We start from the raw sequence: 24,138 nt of genomic DNA, 5'->3' as shown, positions 1-24,138 counted from the left end.
GCCATGTGGCCCCTGGTTAATTGGTCCCAACCCAAAGTAGGAGTATCTTGCATTTGCATCTCCACTCAGATTCAGCAGCGGGAACCGGAACAAAAACAAGCAAGGCAATGGGTACTACGGAGGAGGAGGAGGAAGATTCGCATATGCTTATTACTGTATGATACACTCACTACTAGTATCATGTTGGTTTGATGTACGTACGCACGCACACCAGATGGTAGCTGCCATAGTTAAGTTACCACAATTTATTTTACAGGCACTCTCTCAAACTTCAACATTACATAGTATCTCTCATTCAGTTCATGAATCAGGTCAGGTCAGGTCAGGTGATGAGCTCGATGCTGTACTCCCACAGCCTCTTGGCCAGCTCCATGTCATTGCCTTTCTCACTCGCCTCGTTCACATTGCTGTCACTGAAGTACTTCCCGGACACACCCTTCACCTGTGGGTGCAATGCAACATAACAAGTGGTGGCCGCCCCCTGTTCATTTACACCACAAACTCACCATCACCAACATATTACATTCACCATGAATTTGATGCACCACCCAGCTCCCCCCTCTAGCCCGCCCTATCTAGATCGTCAACTAAATTGCAGATAATGATAAGCACAATCTGGCCATCATGCAATGCTCTCTACTCTTAACCTCAGGATTAATCTGCCATTTCCTATATCTCACAAAATCCAAACAAAAACTGGTGTACTACTACCATACCAGCTAGAGAACATTTTGAAATGCTCAGTTATCTTGCATTTTGCTTTTTCTTTAGCACGGCTAGATGTCTGTAATAGCTGATTCATTGTTCCACCCATTGTCATGTAAAGAGTTTTTGTGTAATAGCTTTTCTGTAAGGGCCAAAACTAGCATCTCCAACAAATAGTGTATCCATTAAAACAACCAGTTGCATACAACTGATTTCTATGAAAGATTTGCTAACCATTGGCATAACCACATATAAAGCGTAGAATGGAGAGAAGGCCCAGAATATTAAAAAAGGTGCACAACCATACCTGCTGAGCATTTTTAAGCACCAATTTACCAAGTGTCCGATGGAGAACTGCATATAACAAATATAATATTCATGAGATCAGTTATTACAACAGAAAACAAGCTCTTTTAACCATGAAAAATCTAGTTTTAACCCACCACTGCAGTCAAGTAAAAGCACTAGTATTTCGTTTCACAGTATGTGGTTATTTTCTTCCTTTTGGTTGCTATCCTTGGTCCTTGCTGCTATTTTCTTTATGGTGTGGTAAGTCCATAGGTGGCATGAATTTTCAAGAGATTTTGTTTTGTTACATGTTTCAGTTCAATTATTTTGAGTCCATGAGTGAAAGATCCCTTTGGCTTACAAAAGCAGGAATACTAAATATCTCCTAGAGTTCAATTCAAGTATATTTTACCATCTAGGATACTGTGGTGACGAAGAAGGTTCGTGATGATAGATCCAGGATGAAGAGAATTTGCAGTTATGTTGACACCCTCATCCTGTTAAACCAATGATGATAGTCAATACAAAACAAAACTATGGGACATGTACAAATTTAAAATTTATTTCAGAAAAGTACAACTATTTTATCAAAATATCGGTTTACTGCAACTTTAGTTAGACATTTCAGGAAACTGCAACAACAGTCAACAGTTGATGGCTTTGGCGTAAAACTGCACCTTTATTTGCCTGACGAGTATGGGCCCACCTGTCAGGTGAACATTAAAAAATCATACAGCTACAGGTCGGGCCCACATGTCAGACATATAGTGGGTTAAAGTTACAGTTTATGGTTGAAATCATTTGCTATAGTTTGTAGCTTTGTCAAATGCCTAACTAAAATTGCAGCGATGTGATAGTTTTAACGAAATAGTTGTAGTTTTATGAAATTTACTCAATTCAAAATGGACAACACCTGAAATAAAGACAACTTTCAGTTGGCCAATACCTGACACGATGTGTTTATCTATCATGGGTGTAGATTTCTTACTAAACAGTGCAACAGACAGCTAGCTGGTGCAATTTTTAGAGTTTAGCAGCAAATTAGTAGAGATAGAATTCATTGCTGGTGCTTGTGGAACAACGCTCCTGTTGGATTACACGCTAATAAACATATCTCAATTGAAATAACTCCAAATACAGCGTTGCACCAAAAAAAATATATCTATAACTGGCGACATGATCTAAGAGAAGAACAATGCGCACCTTAAATCTCCTAGCAAGTTCATTCGCATGCAAAATGTTTGCAAGCTTTGACTGCCCATATGCTCCAATGGAGTTGTACCTGTACAACACAAGATTGAACCATATATTAGTACAGTACAATTCCTTTGAAGGAAGTTAACAAGGAAAAGAAAAACAAAGTGCATAAAAGTTGCATACTCCGACTCGTCATTTATCTTGGCAAAGCGGATGCCTTCCCGATATGCAAACCTGTGCCCCTCTGATGAAACATTAACGATTCTTCCTTCCACATTTGATTCACGAGAGGTCTTTTTCATTGTCTCCAAGAGAAGATGAGTCAAAAGAAAATGACCTGAAAATTATGACAGGAGATACACATTTTAACGCAATGATACACAGCTCTCTCCAGCATGTTTGAGAGAAAAAGGGACACATTTTAACTCATTGGTATCCGTAACTATCATAATGAATTAGAACATTGAGGAACAGGTGAAGTAGAAAATTGCTATGGACTGTTGAAATAAATTTGACTAATTAGAAGGATGCAAAGTCTTCCTTACTTCTTAAAGAATATGGCTGGAAAAACATTTGCAACACTACGTAGTAGTTAATGAGAAGCTTTTAAATCAGTGTAACCGGTGCATGAAGTTCATACCAACATGGTTAGTGGCAAATTGCAACTCGATACCATCCTTTGAGAGAGAGAAAGGAGTTGCCATCACCCCTGCATTGTTGCTGCAAACAAAACCACCAACCAATCAGGAAGTGTGATGAGCTATAAAAGAAGCATTCTAATAACTACCAACCAAACAAGCATGAAACACAGACACTTGTCGGTAGTACTAAATGTGATTTTTAGGGTATTCATAGGAAGGAGCTGTACTATCATAGTAGTATAATTAACGGCAGCAAGATATAAATGAAGATATCCAGGCAGAAAAATTTTGAGCACCAAATGTAATAAAACACAAACACATGCACAAGTCATGCCATTGTTCCTGGAGTTATACCATTTCATGGTTAAAACAAGAAACCATACATTTAACATGCCCTCCCTGATTTTTGCGCTAGAAAAGAGTAAAGAAAAGCATAGGAAGAGCTTGTTGTGACCTTCAGCTAGTAAGATTGTTTACAATAAAGACATGGAAATCGTAGCTAACATGATAGAAGAAAGTGTTGTTTACAGTAAAAATAGGTCCATGCGGCCGTAGTAGAAGTAATATAGCAGTAGGCTAGTCATATGTATCCAGCATGCAACTAGTACTACTCCTACTTGACAAAGCAAAAAGGAAGTTGTAGTCCCTCTGAGAGCTGAATCATAATTCCATGAAAATGGCTTCCACCCACTCCTGGAATTGGAGTATGTCTTAGCGTGGGGTAGAGATGCAGGATTGAATGTGTAGAGTATGATGTTGCATTGTCCAAAAAAACAAGGTGCAACTGAGGTAGTATAGTACTAGTAGCTGAATTTAGTGAAAGCAGCAGTGAGTAGTGAATGCAGTGCAGGTAGGTAGGATACTGCTGATCCTAACTGAAAAATGAGGGAATTTGTACTTGGCATTGAAAGAGGAGTACTAGTACATGAGGATATTGAGGGGGAGGCCCTTGGCGGCGAAGTCGGAGGCGAAGGCGCGGACGGAGTCCATGGAGGCGAGGTCGAGCTCCATGAGGTCGAGGGAGGCGGCAGGGGCGTCGGCGAGGATGGCGTCGCGCACGGGCTGCGCGGCGGCGAGGTTGCGGACGGCCATGACGACGTGTGCCCCGCGGATGGCGAGGACGCGAGCCGTCTCGGCGCCGATGCCGCTGGAGGCGCCGGTGACGATGGCGGTGAGGCCGGCGGCGGAGAGCCCGGCGGTGACTTGGTCGGCGGTGGAGGCCCACGAGAAGCCCGAGGGCCCACTCCGCCGGAACAACCAAGAAGACATCATCAATCTCTCTCTCCGCCGCGCAACCGCAAGATGTGTGGGTGGGACAACGCAGTCGCTGTTGCCTCGTCCTAGTACTGTCTACCCTAGTCAGTGGACTACTCGTCACAAGTCAGCATCATCACCATCAGCAGCCAGACTATTGATTTTATTATAGAGGACGTGCGGATTGGATGAGAAAATAGTTATGGCACGCGAGATTTTATTACAGAGGACATACGGATTGGATGAGAAAATAGTCCAGACACAAATTTTAGGGTAAAAAAGTCAAGATATGCGAATTTGATGCTAAAAAAGTGGCATACGAACAAATTTGATGGTAAAAAAAGTCAAGATATGAGAATTTGATGCTAAAAAAGTGGCATACGAAGAATTTGATGGTAAATTCTCTAAATTCTCCACAAGGAGAGCATCCATCCATCATCAATTGACGAACCAGAACCAAAAATGAAAAAAAAAAAACATTGCTCTTGAATTGCTATTCTTCAGTCATCGTCGATCAAACGAAACAAAATACGCCTTACAATAAAAACATAAGAAACGGAGGGAGCAGTAAATACCCCATTTACTCCTGATATGATATGATGGAGTATATTACAATTACATACATGCAACCCAAAACCAAAACCAAAACCAGCACAACATTCACTAATCTTGTCCATGTTTGCAACGAATCCAATGTTAACGCACGCACCGGCTGTCATATCATATAACTATAACTGTATATATAAACAAATAAATTCAATGTTCATGAACCCCGGCTGTCATCTACTCCAAACCAAATTAAAATGCAGCTTAATTCCCTGCTCGTCTAACAAAAAGCCATCACTTCATTTCCTACGGAGTAGTGCCCACACGCCAGGAACCCCCCCTCTGCCAACTTCACTAGTTCTAGTAACTCCGATTGGTTGATGATGCAGACTCAACCCTTGCTACTTCACCGGCTCAACAGGATCCCACGTTACTTGCTTCAGCCTTCAGGGCACAGGACAAGCTTCACATGATCTGCGTTTATTGCTTCCTTCCATCCTACAAAAACAGTACATGACCATGATTCCAGCTAAACAAGGAGATGTACTTATAAGTTTGATCAACCTTTTATACGGTATGCGAGTGGATAAACAGTAGTAATGAAAAAAAAAGAAAGGGTGACCATCAGCACCAATTGGAAAAAGAAGTGGAACAGCCACTAGCAATTAACAAATATAAAAATGCGCAACAACCACCAGCAATTGAAAGAGTGCAAGAACCAGAAAGATAATTACTTTGAGAAAGGAAGGCAGCTGCTTCTTTACTGGAAAAGATGGCGCCTCGTAAGCCTCCACCCTCTGCCAACCCTGCATTGCAGCAGCTTGAACAATTGTTTCCATCGGTCATAACGCCGGATGAAGAATGATCCTGTGCTGTTGGAGTAATACTAACTTCAACATCATTATGAGCATTGTATCCGTTTCCCTCTTCTCCATGGTTAAATGGCTGCATCACCTTCGTTACAGGATGGTTGCCAATATTCAATTGAGAAGCAGGAGTCGGGTATTCCTTGGAATATTGGTTATCCTCCAAGCATTCGTTGCCGTCTTCAATGGCAACACTTATGGATCCTATTAATACACGAGACTTCTTGTTCAGAACAATCTCTTGCCCATCATCTATATTCAACTCATCTTTTGGGCTGTGCTCTTCAATCTCAGTTCGCACTTTCCATGTCCATGTTTTGTTTCTATTTGACACTGCACCGGCATTTGCACCCCTGTAATGTGAATGCCTTACTGAAGCTGGATGCTTTGAACCAATTGCAGAACCACCAGAGGCAAAGCTATTTTGGGCAAAGTTTTCTGTTCTTCCTACACGATGTCTTGAAAAGACTTGTTGATTCAAAGTAACACTTGGATTCACTTCATGGCCTGGATCCTGAATGTCATGTTCTACAGGTAGGTCAGCAAAACTACTATTATCTTCCGAAGCCACTGGCGTTGGCAACTGTGCATCTTCTTGCTCATAAAGGCCAGGATCCGAAGTGGCTTCCTTCAGACTTAGTATTCCAGAAGAATCTGTTGTCCCATCCACAGATCCAGGAAAACGGTCTGTGACATCCTCATCCTTCAAATCTTTCAATCTCTGTTCTTTCTGCCTCAGTTTCTTCATCCGTTTCCTTTCTATCAGTTCAGCTTGCCTTCAAGATACAGATGATGATGTTGAATTAAATGATTTTGCATTGATACAAACAATAAGCTGGTAAATAGTGCTTTCCAGCTTTTAGAAATTGCAATCATCCATGGTATTAAGCACTAACCTTTTCTGAGCAGCTTCCTCTTCCTCCACGAGCAACTTCTGGCATCTTAATGCTTCAGCAGCCTTATCAGCAGACCATGCTTCGACCTGATGTTTTATGTACAGCCACTATAAAAACTGAATGTAAATGCATATCATATTTTGCAAATTGTAGTGAAATATTACCAGTTTTTGTTCAAGCATGTAACTAGTGCATGCAACAGCATTTTTCAACTCAGGTGCAACTTTGTCAGCCTCCCCGTTAAATATAAACTTTTGTATACAGGCGGTTGGGTTAGTAGAGAGAAACGTATTCTCACTTGCTTCGTCAAGCATGCTAAATAGTTCATTCGATGATACAGGTAACCTTGAAGCTGTTGTTTCAATTAGGTCCTATAGCAGGTAAAATGAAGCTTAGATATGAGACTAATAATAGGTTTATATGGTAGAGCAGGATAATTTAGGTCAAAAACCTTACCAGAAGTTGATTGCCAGCTCTGGCATATGGCAGCGGTAATGAAGCATACCCCGGCTTACACATCCATGTGGACAGTGCTGCTAAAATGGAAGGACCAGTGACACCCTGAAAATGTATTCACATTCCAACTTTAGATCACTGTTTATGATCAACACACTGATCCAGAGACATTATTGCACATATTTTCTGGAGTTACCTCTATATCCACATCTGCCAAGGACAAAATTGTTTTGGCCTGATCCAACGTAAGCTGAAGAGCGTGACAAATAAATTCAATGCTATGAGAAACAGTTAAAGTCCAGCGCATAATTAATTATTATGTCATCTATATAAGGAGTTGTTACTCAACATGCATGCATATGGACTAGTATAGATGCACATGCACTTCATGGTGTCAAGATAACAAAAACAGAAACTAGACAGTGAAAAATGCATGCTGGCGGTAGAGTATTCTTCACGTGAAAAGTACGGAAGCATTTAATAGTCAACAAAGCTTCAATCAGTGAAAACATTACTCAATTTAATAAATAATATTGCGATTGAACTTAATAGAGGAAGATGGTGATGTTATGATGGGCATTTCATTCAAGAATAACTTACTTTGTCCCAGAATGCAGCAATATTGTCTCTGTTCTTCAGGAAATCCTACAGAACATCGACAAATGTCATTGCAATGAATGACTGAATGGTAACAGGGAATAGCTTAAATACTAGAAACGAAGTTTAATATACTATTTAGTTGTACTGACAAGTCCATGTACATATAATCATTGTGTATGAACACCTTTTCTATCCGAATCCCCCGATAAATGTAATCTTAGCCAAAACAAAAAAGGGAAGAGATAAAAGAGGAACCTTTTCAATTTGGAGAGTTCGGCGGTGAACACGGGTATGGCGCCTGTAGTTGATTGAGGAGCAAAATTCCCTGGGACACTTGGTACACTTTTGCAACTGAAGCTTAGGAGGCGAAAACAATGGCCATCCAGGAAGATCTGCGACAGGGGAGGACCTAACGTTGGGCATTGCTGAACCCGAAGAAATTGCCACTGTTAGCAATATACACGCAATCTGTCAAAGGAAGAAATCGAGAAGAAACCAATCCAAATCCGGATGTGTTGTTGAGGGAGGGAGGGAGGAGGGGGGATTTCGGGAGAGGAATGAATGAATATACCTTGGATTGGATTGGAACCGAAGATGAGAGGCGGCGGCGGCGGCGCAGGAGGAAGGGAAGGGAAGGGAAGGGAAGGGAGGATCGATCGGAAATTCGGTTTGCAGATGGGATGGGTACAGAACAGTACCCTAGAACCAACCAACCCCAAATGAACCGCAAGGGCTTCTTGGTCAATTCTCCCTTCTCTCAATTGAATTGAAATTATAATAATTTCTCAGTAGGAACCACATTTTCTTTTAAAAATATTGTATATATCTTTGTTTTTTTAAAAAGCTAGGTTTGTTTCAGTTTAAAATTATTATAATTTAGTTTTTTGAGCTAGATTACTATAAGCTACTCCCTTCGATACATAGCCAGGGTTTGCCTTTTTTTGGGACGGAGGGAGTAGATTATAATAAGATGTGAGCTGTTTTTATTTCTATAGATTATTGGATGCATGGAGGCTAATGTCTATAATACTCTCATCTATTTTGGATATCTTGTGTAATTGTATATAACAAGTATATAATATGAAGTAGCTAAAAAATATATTAATAAATAAAACATTCGTGAATATTTTTATTTGTATAATAGGCTGAACACGAAATATTATCTCTTAGCAAATAAAGCATCAATAATACTATCCCGAAGGAGCTGGATTTGCGCGCAGCTAGGGAGGGAGGACACGAATGTGTGCATGATCGGAGAAGAAAGGGAATGCACACTCGGCTAGGGAAAGAGCCATCTCCATAACCGGGAAAGGAAGGGAATGCGCGCTGGACTAGGGAAGGAAGGGAATGTGCGCTCGGACAGGGAAAGAGGTATCTCGATCTGTTTGGTTCTCGCAGTGGTGAGTAATTTACGTAAAGTTTTTAGGGGTAATGGGTCTTTTGCCACCCAATAATCTATAAAAAAAACACCTTTAGAGGAGATTATCATATTATACCAATATAGCTTATATTTTATAATAATCTATCTGGTTTGTTTTAGATTACTCCAAATAATTTAAATCATTATAATCCTAAGCTAAATCAAACATGGCCTAAATTTAAACTTTCAAGTTTCGGTCAAAGCTAATTAGTTGTACGAGTGCGTTAAAATTATATTGACATTTTTAAATGTTTTCACTTAGGGCCTCATCTTTTCGTTTATGCTTATGTTTATCAGTTAAAATTTGAATTTTTAACCTTAAATTTGGAGCTGATTTTGAGGTTTTTTTCATCAAATATTATTTTTCAGCCTTTGCTTTTAGATCGTTAAGAACACATATATAAAAGTTTTATTCACAAATTACTTTTCATTTGCAAATATGTCGTTCCTCTTATTCTGTGAATAAGCGAAACGATGGCTCCGTCAATGTTACTACTAGCTATTAAAAAAATATTTATTAAAAGAGTAATATGTAATAGTTTTAAATCAAAATATGTGTTCTAAAACCTTATAAATATTTAAGTTATGATATTTTGTTGCATGCTAAGTATGGTAGTACAATTTCCATCCTTCAAAGCATAATGATATTTTTTTTAAAATAAAATAAATCAAAGTTGGAAAATAAAAGCACTGGTCAACAGTGACAGGTAAATAGGAGCATATTGATGCATACATTGATACATATGGCAATCTTGAAGATGAAAAATTGGAGCAACCATTATAATGCTAAAATAATTACATTGACAGTAGTACAAAACAGGTTATTTGACACTTTGACTGTTGACTACCGTAGACCCCCTATCCTTATGTACATGCACAGGCAACATGCATACTGAAAAGTAGCTAGCTACTCCTAGTTTTTCTTAAAAGAAAAAAGAAAAAGAAAAAGAAAAAAAAATACGCCTATACTGTAGGAGTAGTAATTACTATCGACGGCTAGGTTGCATGAATAGAAATAGAAGTCCATTTCCGAGATTTAGATGGTGAATTTGCCATGCGGAGCATAATGTCAAGCGACCTCCACTCAGCGTCGCACGTGATCGCCGGTCGCCGCTTCCTCTCCAGGCTGCAGCAGCGCAGCGCCAGGCGGAGCAGCTTCTCGGCCTGCACCTCCGGCCAGCTCCCGGCGGAGGCGTCCAGCACGGAGTGGACGGCGTCCATCTTGAGGGCCTCGCGCACCTGGTCGGCGATGTTGAGGTCGAGCAGTCCGGTGAGCACCTGGAGGACGACGACGCCGAAGGCGTAGACGTCGGACTCGGCGGTGAGCTCGCCGGTGACGAAGAAGACGGGGTCCATGTAGCCGGTGGTGCCCATGGGGTTGGTGCGGCGGCAGATGGTGTCCGCCTGGTCCTGCAGCGGCTTGACGTGCACCGCGCGCGCCGTGCCGAAGTCGCCGAGGCGGCTGGAGTTGGCGGCGTCGAGGAGGATGTTGGTGAGCTTGAGGTCGGCGTGGATGATGGCGTGGGGGCGGCAGGAATGGAGGTAGGCCAGCGCGGAACGCTGCTCGCCGAGGATCCTCACGCGATCCTTCCATGACAGACTCTTGGAGTTGGAGAGGGTGTCCAAGAGGGTGCCATTGGGCAGGTGCTCGTACACCAGCCCGCATGACTCCGGGCACACGCCCATGAGCCTCACTATGTGCGGATGCTCCATTCTACTCAGCACCACAACCTGCAATCATCCCATGCATTCTATATAATACAACTGCTTCCTTCTTCAGTAAACTAACTACTTAATGTTAATGACATAGGAGGAGGAGTATATATGTATTTACCTCCTGCTTGTACTCTGGGAATCCTTGCCTGCCATGGGGTCTCAGCAGCTTGATGGCCACTGCCACGCCACCCAGTTTTCCCTTGTACACTGGCCCATAGCCTCCTTCACCTATCAGGTTTCCTGAGCAGAAGTTGCCCGTTGCTTTACTGATCATCGACATGGAGAACCGTGAGATATGTTGTGGAAGTTGCAGCTCTGGGTATCTTCCTGTTGATAGCCTCTTCTCCTTCTTCAGTGAAGCAGCAGCAGCCTTTTGCCTAGGTGACAAGATGCTCCTATCATCCTCTTCTTGCAGCTCTTTCAGTTTCCTTTGGAGTTTGTCTATTTCTTCCTGCCAACAACAATGTGAAGCATTCATCACATATACAAACTTCTCCAAGAAATCAATAAATAAATTCAAATGATTCTGTGTTTTTATGTCCATGCTTAGATAGGCCCTGCTGTTTCTGATTTCATAACTGGAATATAAGCTAGAGAAATGAAGCATATATGCAACTTTTACCATCAGTTCTTCAGCTCTTTCAGTTGTACTTCTAAAACTCTGTATCTCATCAGTTCTATGAGCAGTCTCTCCGGAAGAGTGCTCCCCCTCCTCCTCATAAGAATTTAGTTCCCCTGTTTCTATGCTTTCCTCATCCTCTGTTTCGGTTTCCTGCACATCACACTACAGAAAGCAAATCAGCTCTTCTCTTTATTTATGAACACTGCAGCTTTCACAAATCACAAGTTGTAACACCACAACATTTTTACCAAATATAGTTACTGTGAAAACCAACCTTATTACACGCAGTGTGAACCTAAATTATCAATCTTTCCTGTTGTGTGGGCAAACTTGAAAAAACATGCATAAGTTTTCACCACTAGCGCTCATGCTCTAATAATTATCTTATGGGTTTCATCTATCCATTATCTAAAAAAATGTTGTAATAATTGTCTTGAAAGTAAAATTAAGGAAAATAGCCATACCGTTGCCAATTCATCAGCACCATCCATTTGAATAACCCCATCATCATACATGATTTCATCTGCCTAAAGTGAAACATATTCGAGAATACATCAGAAATTAGTATTCGAAATCTGAACCAAGATCATAGACTGCATGCATTTGTTTAGTGCTTTGCTAGGAAGCCGCTTACAAAATCACTTGGTGGTGTTGTGTAGCCATTTGAATCATCGCTCAGCTCATGTACAGATGCCAAAGATTCAGCGCTCCCTCCATATCCAATGCTCCCGGTATGTTCCAGATGATCATTGCTGCATTTTAGAATGATCTCATCCATGAACTTGTTGCTAGATTTGATCCAATATTGCTGCAGGTGTTGATTATAGATTTTGGAGAATATCTCAAACTATACCTAGTACACATGTGTTTTCCATTGATAACCACCCAAACCTGACAGCATTTGCGCAGCATCGCTTCCTTTGACATGCTCCTGCATAATACCCTGGTTTAGCATGCGCATGGAGTAATATATGCCAATAGAGAAATGGATCTCTTTTGAAAGAAGGAATGGAAATTCAAAATGTAGAATTTGGGATCTTACCTTGAACCAATGATAATTCTCTTAATTTTGAGCTTCTTTATCAGATTCACAACACCAGCAAGAACATCATCGTGTGAAAGGTAATGTGCCCTAACCTGTACGGACAGCCTGCTTAGATAACATGATTTCTTTTTCTTTTCTTTTTTTTGGCCAAATAGTAACTATCCCACCACACTTATATTTTATTGGTTCAACTGTCAATATCGTTGAAGTCAATTATTCACCATATGGTAGGAAGCTCATTCATTGCATATTTGGGGTTCAAATAGTAGACCTAAGGCAAAATTCTACTATTTACAACTAGAACTCATTTCCACGCTTTTTTTAGGAAGGACTGCAGAAAACATTCTTATGTACTCCATAGTAGTTTATGAATTTGCTATATGCTTACAAATAAGAAACCCTGAAAATCTCATAGAATTAATATCTGATTTATACTTGTCAGATGAGTGGGATGCTTAAATAAGCACTGCTTAATCGGACTCACATGATTCAAACTAAGAACCGAAGGATAATTAGTATCACCTTTCTTGATCCACAAAGGTTTTTGTATTGTGACAACATCTTGACCATCGCATCCGTTTCTTTGGCTCGATGCATCTCCTTCTCCTTTTCATCTGCAAACTTATATAGAACTTTGCCACCCACTGCAGTTGTTGGAAAGGAGCAAAGTATTGTTCATACAGCACATGACAATCAGGACACGCTATGCTGTTAGTTTTTACGTTCATCAAGAAAAACTATTTTATGGCAATTTATTATACTTCCATTTCGCAGAATAACAAGAGTGTATGAAAGCCAGCGTTTTACACATGGGAAATCACAAGTAATAGGAATTAGGCATCTTCCTTTTACTCTACTGATAGGAAGACTAGGATGCACATAAACTAAGATGGTCATGAATATTAAATCAACAAATCATCTTTTATCGGGTACAAGATCACCTATCGTACTGTCAACAAATTTCCCCCCTTTTTTAGGATTGAATGGTGTAGCGCTTTCTTTTTAACACAGTTGAAAGATAAATTGCATTGGCTTATGGAAATAAATTTGTCTGAAGAAGTATGAAGATCTTACTGAAGGGCATCCACTTGGAAGGCCAGTGAACATGAACAAGAACTATAGTGGCCCTTGGGAACCTTGCAGCAGCCCATAAGATGTTAGCCTTCTCCTTTCTGAAGTTCTTCCCAACCGCAATATGAATCTCTTCCTCATCCATCTTTTCTTGCCCTCTTCTACATCAGGAACTAAAATCAAATTGTGGTTCTGATCTTGTCAATATATCTGGTTCAGCAGCAGAAGCAAGCAAGGCTTGAAAGGAAGAAGGTAAGAGTATATCTGAACTTGATCCAGAAGAAAGGGAAGCTAAAGTACCTTATTGTGGTGCACCACTTTTCATCAACTTCACTTCATGGTGGTATCTGTATCAATACCATCAACTTCATGGTATTCTTAAAACTAGAAAGTATCAGTTGAAAGAAGGGCCAAAGGTGGGGAGAGACAGCCGGGGGTTTTAAAGCTTGTTTACCATGGTCTGAGGTTTCAACAGCTTGATGGTATCCAGCAGCAGTATCAGGCTGTGGGTCCCAAAATGCAATCCAATCAGGAAATTATACCACTTCCAACTTGGCAGTATTGTTTTGCCCTCTCAGTATTCAGTAGCCACTAACTCCTGCTGCATACTTGGTTTGCAAACCGGCAGGTTCATTTAGATCATCAACTGCAAATGATTTTACAAGTTGCATAGGAGAGACTGTAATCTCATCAATGTTTCTATTCAATTTGAATTTTTAAGCTAAAATCATCATTTTTACAAATCTTTTGTAATTAATGGCTTGTCTGTTTGTTCATCAGATAGAAACAAGAACGAATGGTATTGTTCCAGCTGAGGGTTCCGAGTTTTCCAAGAAATTTCTGTCCAAGACGCTGTCGTACATGTTTGTCCTTGATCGACGACTGACTTTGGAAGATTAGCAGTGAAGTCTTGTATATATCTCCCCGGCCGGTCGGCAATATAATGCAGCTAAGCACGTTATTTTCAAGTTGCAGAAGAATTGATTAGTCGTCATTGGATTGGATGCAAGCTTTGAATTCTGGTGTGCATTTGCTGAATACCTGAATGGTTATTCGACATTTGGCCCTCATCCTTCTCTTTCCCTGGACGTTGCTTTCACAGAATTCTTGCTCCCCAGGCTGTCAATATAGTAATGCAAATGAAGACATGTCATTAAAGCGATATGAACAGCATATACCAGAATCATTCTTTCTTTCTACCACTGAACAAATCAAGTGCATGCGTTAAGATTGAGGTTTGCATTGTAATCTCCACATCAAGGACGCGCAGTTTCTTCCAGATTTCTGACTTCAGAAGATCCCAGTTGATTCATCACACATTATTCTTACTGTAACTCTTTAAGCAGCAATTTGGTCCGACATTGCACCTTTTTATAATTTTTCGGCGAATTGCATATGCAAGGAACTTTGACAAATTTAAGCACTGGACGCATATTTCAAAAAGAAGGTTTTGTCCTACTCGATGACTTTGTGTCATCAGCATACCTAACCAGCTAGCTTTTGCACAATTCAAACTTTCAGGTTAGACGTCGTGGCACAGGAAACAGTATATAATCAGAATGGTTACAACACGTAAGCATGATAACATTATAAATGGTGAAATTCTGATCTGATAGTTCTATTCATACATGTATTTCCACTTCCATACACTCTAGCTGAGCATTTTTTTGGCTATTGCTCAGATATCACAACTCTCTACTACACTGACAAAGTGACAAGTGACTACCTGTACAATGTCTACCATGCTACTGATGGAGCAGAGATAGCTCCGAATTTATTATATTTTTTACATACAGGTTTTGCTAAAAAAAAGAAAAGAAAAGAACAACCGTGTGTATACCTTTAATTAGTCATTCCTTCAGAACAAAAAAAGACACAAGACGTTTGGTTTCCTGTGGTTTCTGCTTATTAACCCTGGTCTGAGATGTATCTTCAGAAGATATATGACATAATTTTCATTGTTACTTTCCATGATGAGAATCCAAACATATTAATCTGCATTTGACTGAAGCCATTCTTGAATTGCAGAACGGAGGGCATGGTTCGGCAAAAGATCACGGTGTGGTAGATCGAGGTTTGTCATGGGTGATGTATAGTGACCACTATCAAACCACTCTCTTATAGCCTCTGCTTCGTAGGTGAAACCATCTGCAGCAATTAAAGGGTCCCTCATGACATCCTGCAATGCATAAAATGCACAGGTGAACCAAGGGAGAAGAAAACTGATTATCTTTCCTTAGGTAACACACAAAAAATTTGGTGTGTCATTGCATCAGGGTTGAGAAACACACATACAAACAGTAGTTTACAATGGTCATTTCATTAGTAACAAGAACTGAGAGCTCCCATAACTTGAAGTTCACAGAGATGTTTGCAGAACTGATATCTCAATTGCTGTCCAGGCAAACAATTGACTGACTTTCTCTAAAATTACTAAGAATCATACTAAATGGAAACAGAAGCTCAGGAGTAATTTGGAGTTAATCAAATAACATCAGGAATCATAAATGGAAGCAGAAGCGCAAGAGGAATTTAAATCCAATCAAATGTCACCCTTTGATTTTTCTTATTGTATACAAAAAATATTTCATCTAGTTATCCTTTAGAGACTAGTATATTAAAAAAAAATAGAAATGGATATCATTACATAGACGGACCAATTACCAAACATGAGAGTCTGAAGGAAATCATGGTGAGGAAATACTTTTGAGAGAAGGGGGAGTAATAATCACTAAGTAAAGTATATATGACTAACCTGTTGTATTGGACAGATGAAGTAGGATGGCACATTACCAAAGTCTTCAGATACTGATTTAAATGATAATGAACATAGCATAGAGGAAGCAGACCTCAACATTGGTTCAAGTACTGTCCAAACCTCTGTTTGCAGGTCAGGACGGTTTTTTCTTCTGATTTCACAGCATCTTAGGCCTACCCGAGACAACTGCTCAGCATGCATAAGAGGCCAGTCTCCAGCTGATGAATCCAATATTGCTTGCAAGCAACCCTTTGCTACTGCCCGTTGCACATCTTTCAAAAGACCAAATCCTGATCTTCCAGTCAAGAGTCGCAGGAGTATGATACCAAAAGAATATACATCAGATAGGGGTGTCAGATCACCAGAAATAGCGTATTCAGGATCAATGTACACAAAAGTTCCTTTTGGGTGGGTATGGCGGTATAGAGTGGTTGTGGCCTTGAATTCATCAGTTAACATTCGGCACACACCAAAACCACTAAGCTTAGCCACATTATTTCCATCAAGAAGAATGTTAGATGCTTTCAAGTCACTGTGAACAATGCTGTGGGGTTTATTGGAATGGAGAAAAATCAGTGCAGAACAAATATTGGAAGCGATGCGGGTACGCAACTGCCAACTAAGAGGCTTTGAATTGTCCTTGCAAGCCAAGCGGTCATCTAAGCTTCCATTGGGCATGTATTCATAGACAAGAGCTCGGGCATCCTTGCATGCCCCTATAAGAGTTACAAGATTCGGATGTCGCACCCTGCTAAGGATTTCCACCTGTAAATTATCAGCAAGAACAACTTAACTGTCTGAAATACAACAGTTTATTTGGACCAACAAAATGTCAATCAAGTTTATAGAAGGTAAGTATATAACTAGAACAAAAACTTTTACCTCATGACTGAATTGTGACAGTGACTCTGTGCTTTCAGGATTCAACTTCTTTACAGCCACATTTGTTTGCCGAAGAAGTCCCTTATATACACTTCCATAAACACTTTCCCCAACCTTCGATGAGTGATCAAAGTTGCTGGTTGCCTCCTTAATCTCTGATATCGATAGCTCTGTAATGGGAATTGTTCTATCCGCAATTGCAGTAGACTCTCCATTTTTTACACGTATTGCTTCTGCCTCTCTTACTGCTTTGTCACGCTGCAACATAAGATCCTTGATAATACGGTCAGAATGGGCGCTTCGCTTCTCTAGGACCAATATCTTCTCACATTGCTCTTGAAATTTTGCAGCAAGTTCATCAGCTGTTCTTGCAAGCCTGTCAACTTCCTCCATTGTTGTTGCCAATTTTACCTCTATTTCATTCTTTTGCTTCAGTTCTCCAAAGTACAAATTCTCTGATACCTGCACCTGTTGGTGATATTAAATGTGAGACCAAGGATTTTGTTTAAATCTGTAGGTATCACTTATCCAAAACATCATTTCCAGATTTATACTCCACGATATAGAGTATAACAATCATGAAAGTTTTTTACATGGACAGTACGAAGAATTTCTCTGCTCTCATTGGCATGCAGCCATATTATCATTAGAATAACCATTAAGTATAGCATACATTATATGAGAGATAAATATAATTAATCTATTCTTACTTTCTGGAGAGCCTCAAATAACTCCTGCTCTGCTTTCTCACGCCTACATTTCTCCTCATAAGCTTCTTGTCTTACTCTCTCTAACTGCATGGGTATATGCTGGAGCTCATTGTCAGACTCACCACGCTCTTTAGTATCTTCCTGCATAAGATTGGGTAGCTTATTCATGCATCAAAATTTGTGAGAGCACTGCCATTAAGATATTAGAGAGCTCCCAAAATTCAAAGGAAAACTAGATAAGATGATCAAAAGTACAAACTGGTGAGCTATTAGACAAAATGGCATACCATGTAATGATCCTCTAACTTATGTATGTATCAAGCAAATGCTCCATCATGGATCCATTTCAAGTGAGGATGCAATGTGGACAGATCAATTAGTGATCTTAATCAGATCCAACATCGACGTAATTGTGCTTACCTTTTCCTTATCAGAGTATCTGTCTGAACTAGTTGTCTCGATATGTGGTTCGAGGTTTAGTTTGTGTAGCCATGTGTTTGAAACACACCAAATCTCTGACAAGCTACTCGATCTCTCCACTGAACATTGTGCAGAAGTAGCACTTTGCCTACAGTCCTGCATCACGTCATGGCCAAAGGGAGCAGCCTTCCTAGTGTAGAGAATACAAAGGAAGAGAACATAGTAAATGCAAATGGATGCAGGCTGGAAAGTCCGTAATGTAGGAACAAAGTGAAGTGTATGATCAGCTTACAACCATACCTACAGTATACCAGTGTGCCTTTGCAAATGAACCATATTTTGCAGAAATGATCTGCATGCTGTTCTACAACTCGTGCTTTCCTGGATTTCAGAACCTTCATTTTCCTGAACTCTTGAAACAAGGAGTTAGGTTTTAGAGAATTAATAGGGCTTATTTAGATTTTAGAACGTACTGAAGCAGTACAAACACTAAGTTTGCTTCCCAGAAAACCAAGGTGCAAGCAATTAGTGTTAACATTTGATTATCTTGAAGAATTTATTTAGCTAAGTAGACAAAAACCAACACTTCTCCCAAGCATGGTTCCTTACTAGCATCCACTGTGATCACAGTGTTTAATCATAGTTACTACTACTACGGATAAAAATGCATAAAAGTATTCCAAGCTTTGGCACATGCGTACTTTGTATAGTGCTTATCATCTGCGGCCCCCATTACAAGCATGGAAACATTATGCTCAGAGATGACGTCCACCAATCCGTATGCAACATCATCTGATTCAACCACCAATTTCTCAGCTTGTACCTAGAGATGAATAGCACAGTGAAGTATCAATCGAGATTACGGATGACATTTTGCAACAAACAAAACCAATGAATTGATACATCCGTGTTGGCCTTTACATGTGAATACAACTGAATTTTAGTTCAATAAAGTGGGAAACAGGCAGACCTTCTGCTGCGCGCATATGAGTTGGTATTGATCCAAGTTGTCACTGATTCTTTGCAGGTTCATCTTCTTGTGTGCAATCAGCTCCTGCTCTCGCAGCTGGCCGGCGGGAATCTTGGCTCCGACTGCACACGACAATGGATGGAGGTTGCATAAGCATTTGCAGCCATACACATACATGGACTGAAAACTCTAAGAGGAAGCCAGAGATGTAAACAAAATGGAAGCCAAACTCAATCTGAATGAATTGAGTTGGCCTCGATTGTAAAAACGTAGGGGGTAAAATGGTGCATTAAAAAAAGAGAGAGAAATGATTTAGTGAGTGGGGAAAAAGGTTGTAAATTTGGAGTCATTGAGGGAACTGAACAAAGAAACTAGACGATCTGTGCCAATACAATCGTGGTAGATCGGATCATCAATCTAGACTCTAGTACTAGTGTAGGTAGGAGGAAGAGGGATGCGTACGGATGGGGAGGAAGTTGGGAGGGGAGTAGACATGGAGCAGCACGAAGGCGGTGCCTTGGGGGAACTTGTGCAGCGCCCACAGCAGCGTGCCCCTGCTGGACTCCTCCCCCACCGCCACGTACACCTTCTCGCCGGAGAAGGACGGCTCCGGCGAATCACCGGGGTACGGAGAGGGGGAGACCGCCGTGGCCATGGCTTCGTTGGCCTCGCCTCGCCGGCGCCGCTTTGGAATCCTTCTTTGTGTTGGACTCTCTTCTTGTTGCCTCCCTCCCTGCCTGCTCTCACTTTAATACTCCACTGCTAATCTCAAAATATATAAGCATTTAGATATTGTCATAAGTCAAATTATGAGGACAATAAACATCATTAGATGCATTGTGAAATATATATTTTAGTAATTTTATCTTTTTTTATGTGATAGTAGATGTTAATGTTCTTATTTATAAACTTGATAAACTTAGCATAGTTTAACCAAGAACAGACTCATAAATACTTATATTCTACTAGAACGGAGAGAGTAGCATTCTACAAATGTTTTGGTTATGTTCTGGTGATTTGAATAGTAAATATCAAGATTCTTATTTCAAACCAAACTATGGACACTACCAACATCTAATTCTTTTTGCCGGGTGGGCCAAAGGCTGGCCGACAAATTTTCATTAATAATGAAAGAAAATGACAGTTTAGACATATAAAGTGTCATTTCCAATGGAGTTCAAGAGTATTTTTACATGGTAGTTTCTGCAAGGTCCCTTTTTTCGCTATATTTTGAATGACTTCAATGCTTGTGAAAATACAATATACATATAAGAGAGTTGAATTGAGGTTGAAAACAGAAGGCATAGGATTTGTGTTGCAGTTGCGGCAGACTTATCGGTTGCAAATGCATTTACCTTCTGAAATTGAATTAGTTATGACGATGTCATTTCTGCATTTACTAATTTGTCAACAGGACCTATGTTAGCACAATTGACTACAGGCACACGTCTGCTCGGTGCATTGCCGTTGACGCTTAACTGTTAATTGGTGATTGGCTCAATTAAGAGTGCATTGTCTGAGTATGTTCCATAAAAATTAATTTCTGACTATAAACCTAGACGTAGGTATGTTTAGGTTTACAGTCATGAATTAGTTTTAAATTTTGTTGGAACGGATCTTCCCTTCTCTTGTACCATGTCCTTTCTTTTTATTTTTCATGCCCATTCTGTAAATACATTTATTTCTCTTAATAAAAAATACGTGTCTCGCTTATTCCCAAAATTTTGTTGTAACGGAGGGAGTACGTGTTAAATACGTATACAACCATCTATCTGTATAAAATCGCACTGTCTAACGTACTGTTAATCTAGCTACTAGCTATCAGGCTTCACGGTTTGAATTTCACCTAGTGATTTAAGATTATCCTGCAGGAAGCATATAACTACATTTTTCACACCTGACCTTGCACAATTATCCTGTAGGAGTAACTTCCTTTATATAGAACATAGTACAATACAACTAACCAAGATTATTATTAAATGTGCAACTACTACAATTGCGTACGTAAATTACCTCGTCAATTACAACATATCACAAGTCTCCGTAAACAATCAATGTATGGAAGGAACGAAGCTTTTTAAAAAGGTTGAAATTAAAGGTTGAAAATTTCCTTGTCCTTAACACTACTAACTGCTACTAGTGTCTATGTCGATCGCACTTGCTCACTCACAAAAGCTTACCGTCATCTAGTACACCAGTATCACCTTCATCGACGACCGACTGAATGAACTCCAGGTCGTAAAGTGTACTCCCTCCGTCCCAGAAAAGTTAACCAACAAATATATCTAGATTCGTTGTATTATAAAGTGTCCCATCATTATCTAGATTAGCTTTTTTTTGACAGAGGTAGTACAGTACAGCCCCCGCTAACCACTATCTTCTTTCTGAAATATGAAACCTTATATTGGACGTCTCGATCTAATTTATAGTACTAGCTTATATATTTTGTGATAGAAGAAATACTGTAATAGAAGCATGCATGTGCATATCTTCACTTAATTTATGAAAGCAAATGAAATATCTTTGCTTGAAATTATCTAAGCTATATATAAGAGCATCCTAGTCATCTACTCCCTCCGTAAAAAAAGTCAACCTAGAAGGGAGATCCCTCTATTACTATAAATTTAGACAAAGAGCTGTCCAGATCCATTGTACTTTTAAGATTGAATTTTTTTTTTCGACGGAGGGACTATAGTGATAAGGCTTAACTTGTCAGTTACTCTTGTGCAAAAAGCTAAAACGCGTGGAAAAACTAAACAGAATGTCGGTCACTGATGAGTCCTTTGCTTTGCTGGATTCCGATTGAAACAATAGCTCCGTTCATGGTTGATTTGAATCTCTAGCTAGCTACCTCAATTTCTCTGTATTTTCCTTTCTTCTACTTTTTTTTTTGATAAAGTGAGGATGGAGCGATATTAAATGATGCTATGCAGCATATTTCTATTAAAAAAAATCCATTTTACTCTCTCGAATAATTAAAATCCCTAAACTTTTTTTTGGCTAATTTTGTTCCCGTAAACTATTAAAATTGTTCACTTTACTACTTGATACTCTATCTATCTCAAAACAAAATTATTTCTGTTCCTTCTTGTTTGTCTAAAATAAATTTATTTTTGAGCAATTATTTCACTGAAGTTTGTGAAAGTGGAACCAAATTCGTTGGGAGTACATAAAGTGGGTAACATCTTAATATGATTAATATCTTAAGCTGATTTTTTAAGCCATAGATAACACTATTATGAAAGGTCCAAAATATTTCAAGATTATATCATGAACGCTTGTTTACACTTCAAAATCTCGAAGTTTATATCAATAAGTGCTTCCAACCTACTCCATATGTTCGACAAAAAACCAATATAATACTAGATGAGGCATTTCCTAGTATATCGAATCTGGACATAGCCTGTCCAGATTCGTTGTGCTAGAAAATGTCTCATCCAATCTTTTTTTTTACGGAGGGAGTATGTAAAACAATGATATTTTTTTAAAAAATAATATCAGGAGGTAAGTGCAGTTTTAGGAGTGAGAGGGGAAAAATAAGAGGAAGAGAAAATTACCCAAACACACTCTATTAGATGAGGTGGTAGAGAGTAGGATGGTAGTTAAAGGTAAAATAGAGAAAAAAAATAAATGAGATGTGATTAATGTGATAAGTAGTATGATAGGATTGCACTTATTTTGAGATAGGATTAAAATCTAGGCCATGTTTGCTTCCCAAAAACTTTTCACAAAAACATAACATCGAATCTTTGGACACATGTATGGAGCATTAAATATAGATAAAAAGAAAAACTAATTACACAATTTGCATGAAACGAGACAAATCTTTTGAGCCTAATTAGTCCATGATTAGCCATAAGTGTTACAGTAATCCACATGTGCTAATGACGGTTTAATTAGGCTCAAAAGATTCGTCTCGCGGTTTGCAGGCGAGTTATGAAATTAGTTTTTTCATTTGTGTCTGAAAACCCCTTTCGACATCCGGTCAAACGTCCGATGTGACACCAAAAATTTTCATTTCACCAACTAAACAGGCCCCTAAAATTGCACACTTGTTTTGAAACGAAGTTACTAAGTTGTAGGCACCTACCAATCCTATCTAATTTCAATACATAAGCTTAGGCTGTGTTTAGATCTAGGGATGAAAAATTTTGACATGTCAAATTGGATATACGGACACACATTTGAAGTATTAAACGTAGACTAATAACAAAATAAATTACATATTCCACCTGTAAATTACGAGACGAATTTATTAAGCCTAATTAATCTGTCATTAGCAAATGTTTACTGTAGCACCGAATTGTCAAATCATGGCGCATTTAGGCTTAAAAGATTCGTCTCGCAATTTACACGTAATATGTGTAATTAGTTATTTTTTTATATTTAATACTCCATATATGTATTCAAACATTTAATGTGAAATGGCGAAAAAATTTGCTAGAGGATCTAAAACAGGCCCTTATGTAGAGAGAGAGAAAAGAGATACTTTAGATATGCTAGATAGCGTGATCTACGCGTAAAATGAGAAACATGATTAACATGTGGTGATTGAGTATTAACTTAAAAACTTAAAAAATAGATTTATTTGATTTTCTTTAAACGTAAATTCTATATCACAACCACGTAAGTTTAGTAGATTGAAAAATGTGATAACGAAAAAAGAAGAAGTAGCTATGGTTAAATAGCACTTTAGAACAGACCCCAAATATAGTTCCGGTATTGAAATATAGAATGAATTGCGCATAGTTTCTATCAGCTTAGGCTTTTGGACTGTAAAGAATGTATAAACAGTTAGTACTACTCCAAATCGTGTTCCACATTTCTATTTTGCACATTTGCAGGCAGGCGCCGGGTTGACGAGTCCATCTTGATTTGCCGCTGCGGCGGCGGCGGTTGCGAGTTGGGACGAACAGGCCAGGCGGACTGCAGGGCATAGGCATGGCCGCCCGCCCCCCGGACCCGGAGCTCATCGAGGTAAGTTTCGGATTGGGAGTTCGTGCTTGCTTGCTTTATTGGCTTAATTTCGAGCACTATGCTATGCAATGCTATGCTTGGTCAACTACCGATCGATG

At 39.5% G+C, this 24,138-nt stretch overlaps 3 protein-coding genes across 7 annotated transcripts; all 3 read right to left on the bottom strand.

Annotated features, from left to right (window-relative positions):
* Window positions 1-125: 125 nt before the first annotated feature.
* LOC127783508 (uncharacterized) lies at window positions 126-8,177 on the bottom strand. The gene is made up of 16 exons (XM_052310694.1): window positions 8,021-8,177; window positions 7,705-7,874; window positions 7,450-7,494; window positions 7,046-7,099; window positions 6,850-6,954; window positions 6,558-6,764; window positions 6,394-6,479; window positions 5,321-6,273; window positions 3,891-4,177; window positions 3,757-3,836; window positions 2,831-2,910; window positions 2,374-2,527; window positions 2,197-2,275; window positions 1,406-1,490; window positions 1,013-1,059; window positions 126-481 (listed from the first exon to the last, which is right to left on the bottom strand). Exons 2-16 carry the CDS (start codon window positions 7,870-7,872, stop codon window positions 323-325), a joined length of 2,589 nt encoding a protein of 862 aa, XP_052166654.1. The 5' UTR covers window positions 7,873-7,874; window positions 8,021-8,177; the 3' UTR covers window positions 126-322.
* Window positions 8,178-9,628: 1,451 nt separating this feature from the next.
* LOC127784600 (U-box domain-containing protein 33-like) lies at window positions 9,629-13,754 on the bottom strand. 5 transcript variants are annotated; one of them, XM_052311938.1, is made up of 10 exons: window positions 13,624-13,754; window positions 13,327-13,533; window positions 12,775-12,896; window positions 12,250-12,344; window positions 12,061-12,138; window positions 11,842-11,959; window positions 11,672-11,734; window positions 11,208-11,357; window positions 10,704-11,036; window positions 9,629-10,600 (listed from the first exon to the last, which is right to left on the bottom strand). In XM_052311938.1, exons 2-10 carry the CDS (start codon window positions 13,466-13,468, stop codon window positions 9,866-9,868), a joined length of 1,836 nt encoding a protein of 611 aa, XP_052167898.1. In that variant the 5' UTR covers window positions 13,469-13,533; window positions 13,624-13,754; the 3' UTR covers window positions 9,629-9,865. The 5 variants fall into 5 exon arrangements, with proteins under 5 accessions (XP_052167898.1, XP_052167895.1, XP_052167894.1 ...); XM_052311935.1 differs by having other exon boundaries at window positions 11,208-11,369; window positions 13,327-13,496; XM_052311934.1 differs by having other exon boundaries at window positions 11,208-11,369; window positions 13,624-13,753.
* A 1,129-nt stretch (window positions 13,755-14,883) lies between these two features.
* On the bottom strand, window positions 14,884-19,797 carry LOC127784599 (U-box domain-containing protein 33-like). The gene is made up of 9 exons (XM_052311933.1): window positions 19,526-19,797; window positions 19,064-19,185; window positions 18,795-18,916; window positions 18,394-18,498; window positions 18,094-18,283; window positions 17,674-17,814; window positions 16,964-17,431; window positions 16,079-16,846; window positions 14,884-15,502 (listed from the first exon to the last, which is right to left on the bottom strand). Exons 1-9 carry the CDS (start codon window positions 19,716-19,718, stop codon window positions 15,314-15,316), a joined length of 2,298 nt encoding a protein of 765 aa, XP_052167893.1. The 5' UTR covers window positions 19,719-19,797; the 3' UTR covers window positions 14,884-15,313.
* Window positions 19,798-24,138: the final 4,341 nt, after the last annotated feature.

This window comes from Oryza glaberrima, chromosome 9, assembly GCF_000147395.1.
Source record: "Oryza glaberrima chromosome 9, OglaRS2, whole genome shotgun sequence".
In the NCBI taxonomy this organism is placed as follows: Eukaryota; Viridiplantae; Streptophyta; class Magnoliopsida; order Poales; family Poaceae; genus Oryza; species Oryza glaberrima.
Note: the sequence above shows the minus strand (reverse complement) of the source record. Positions and strands in the feature narration are given on the sequence as shown.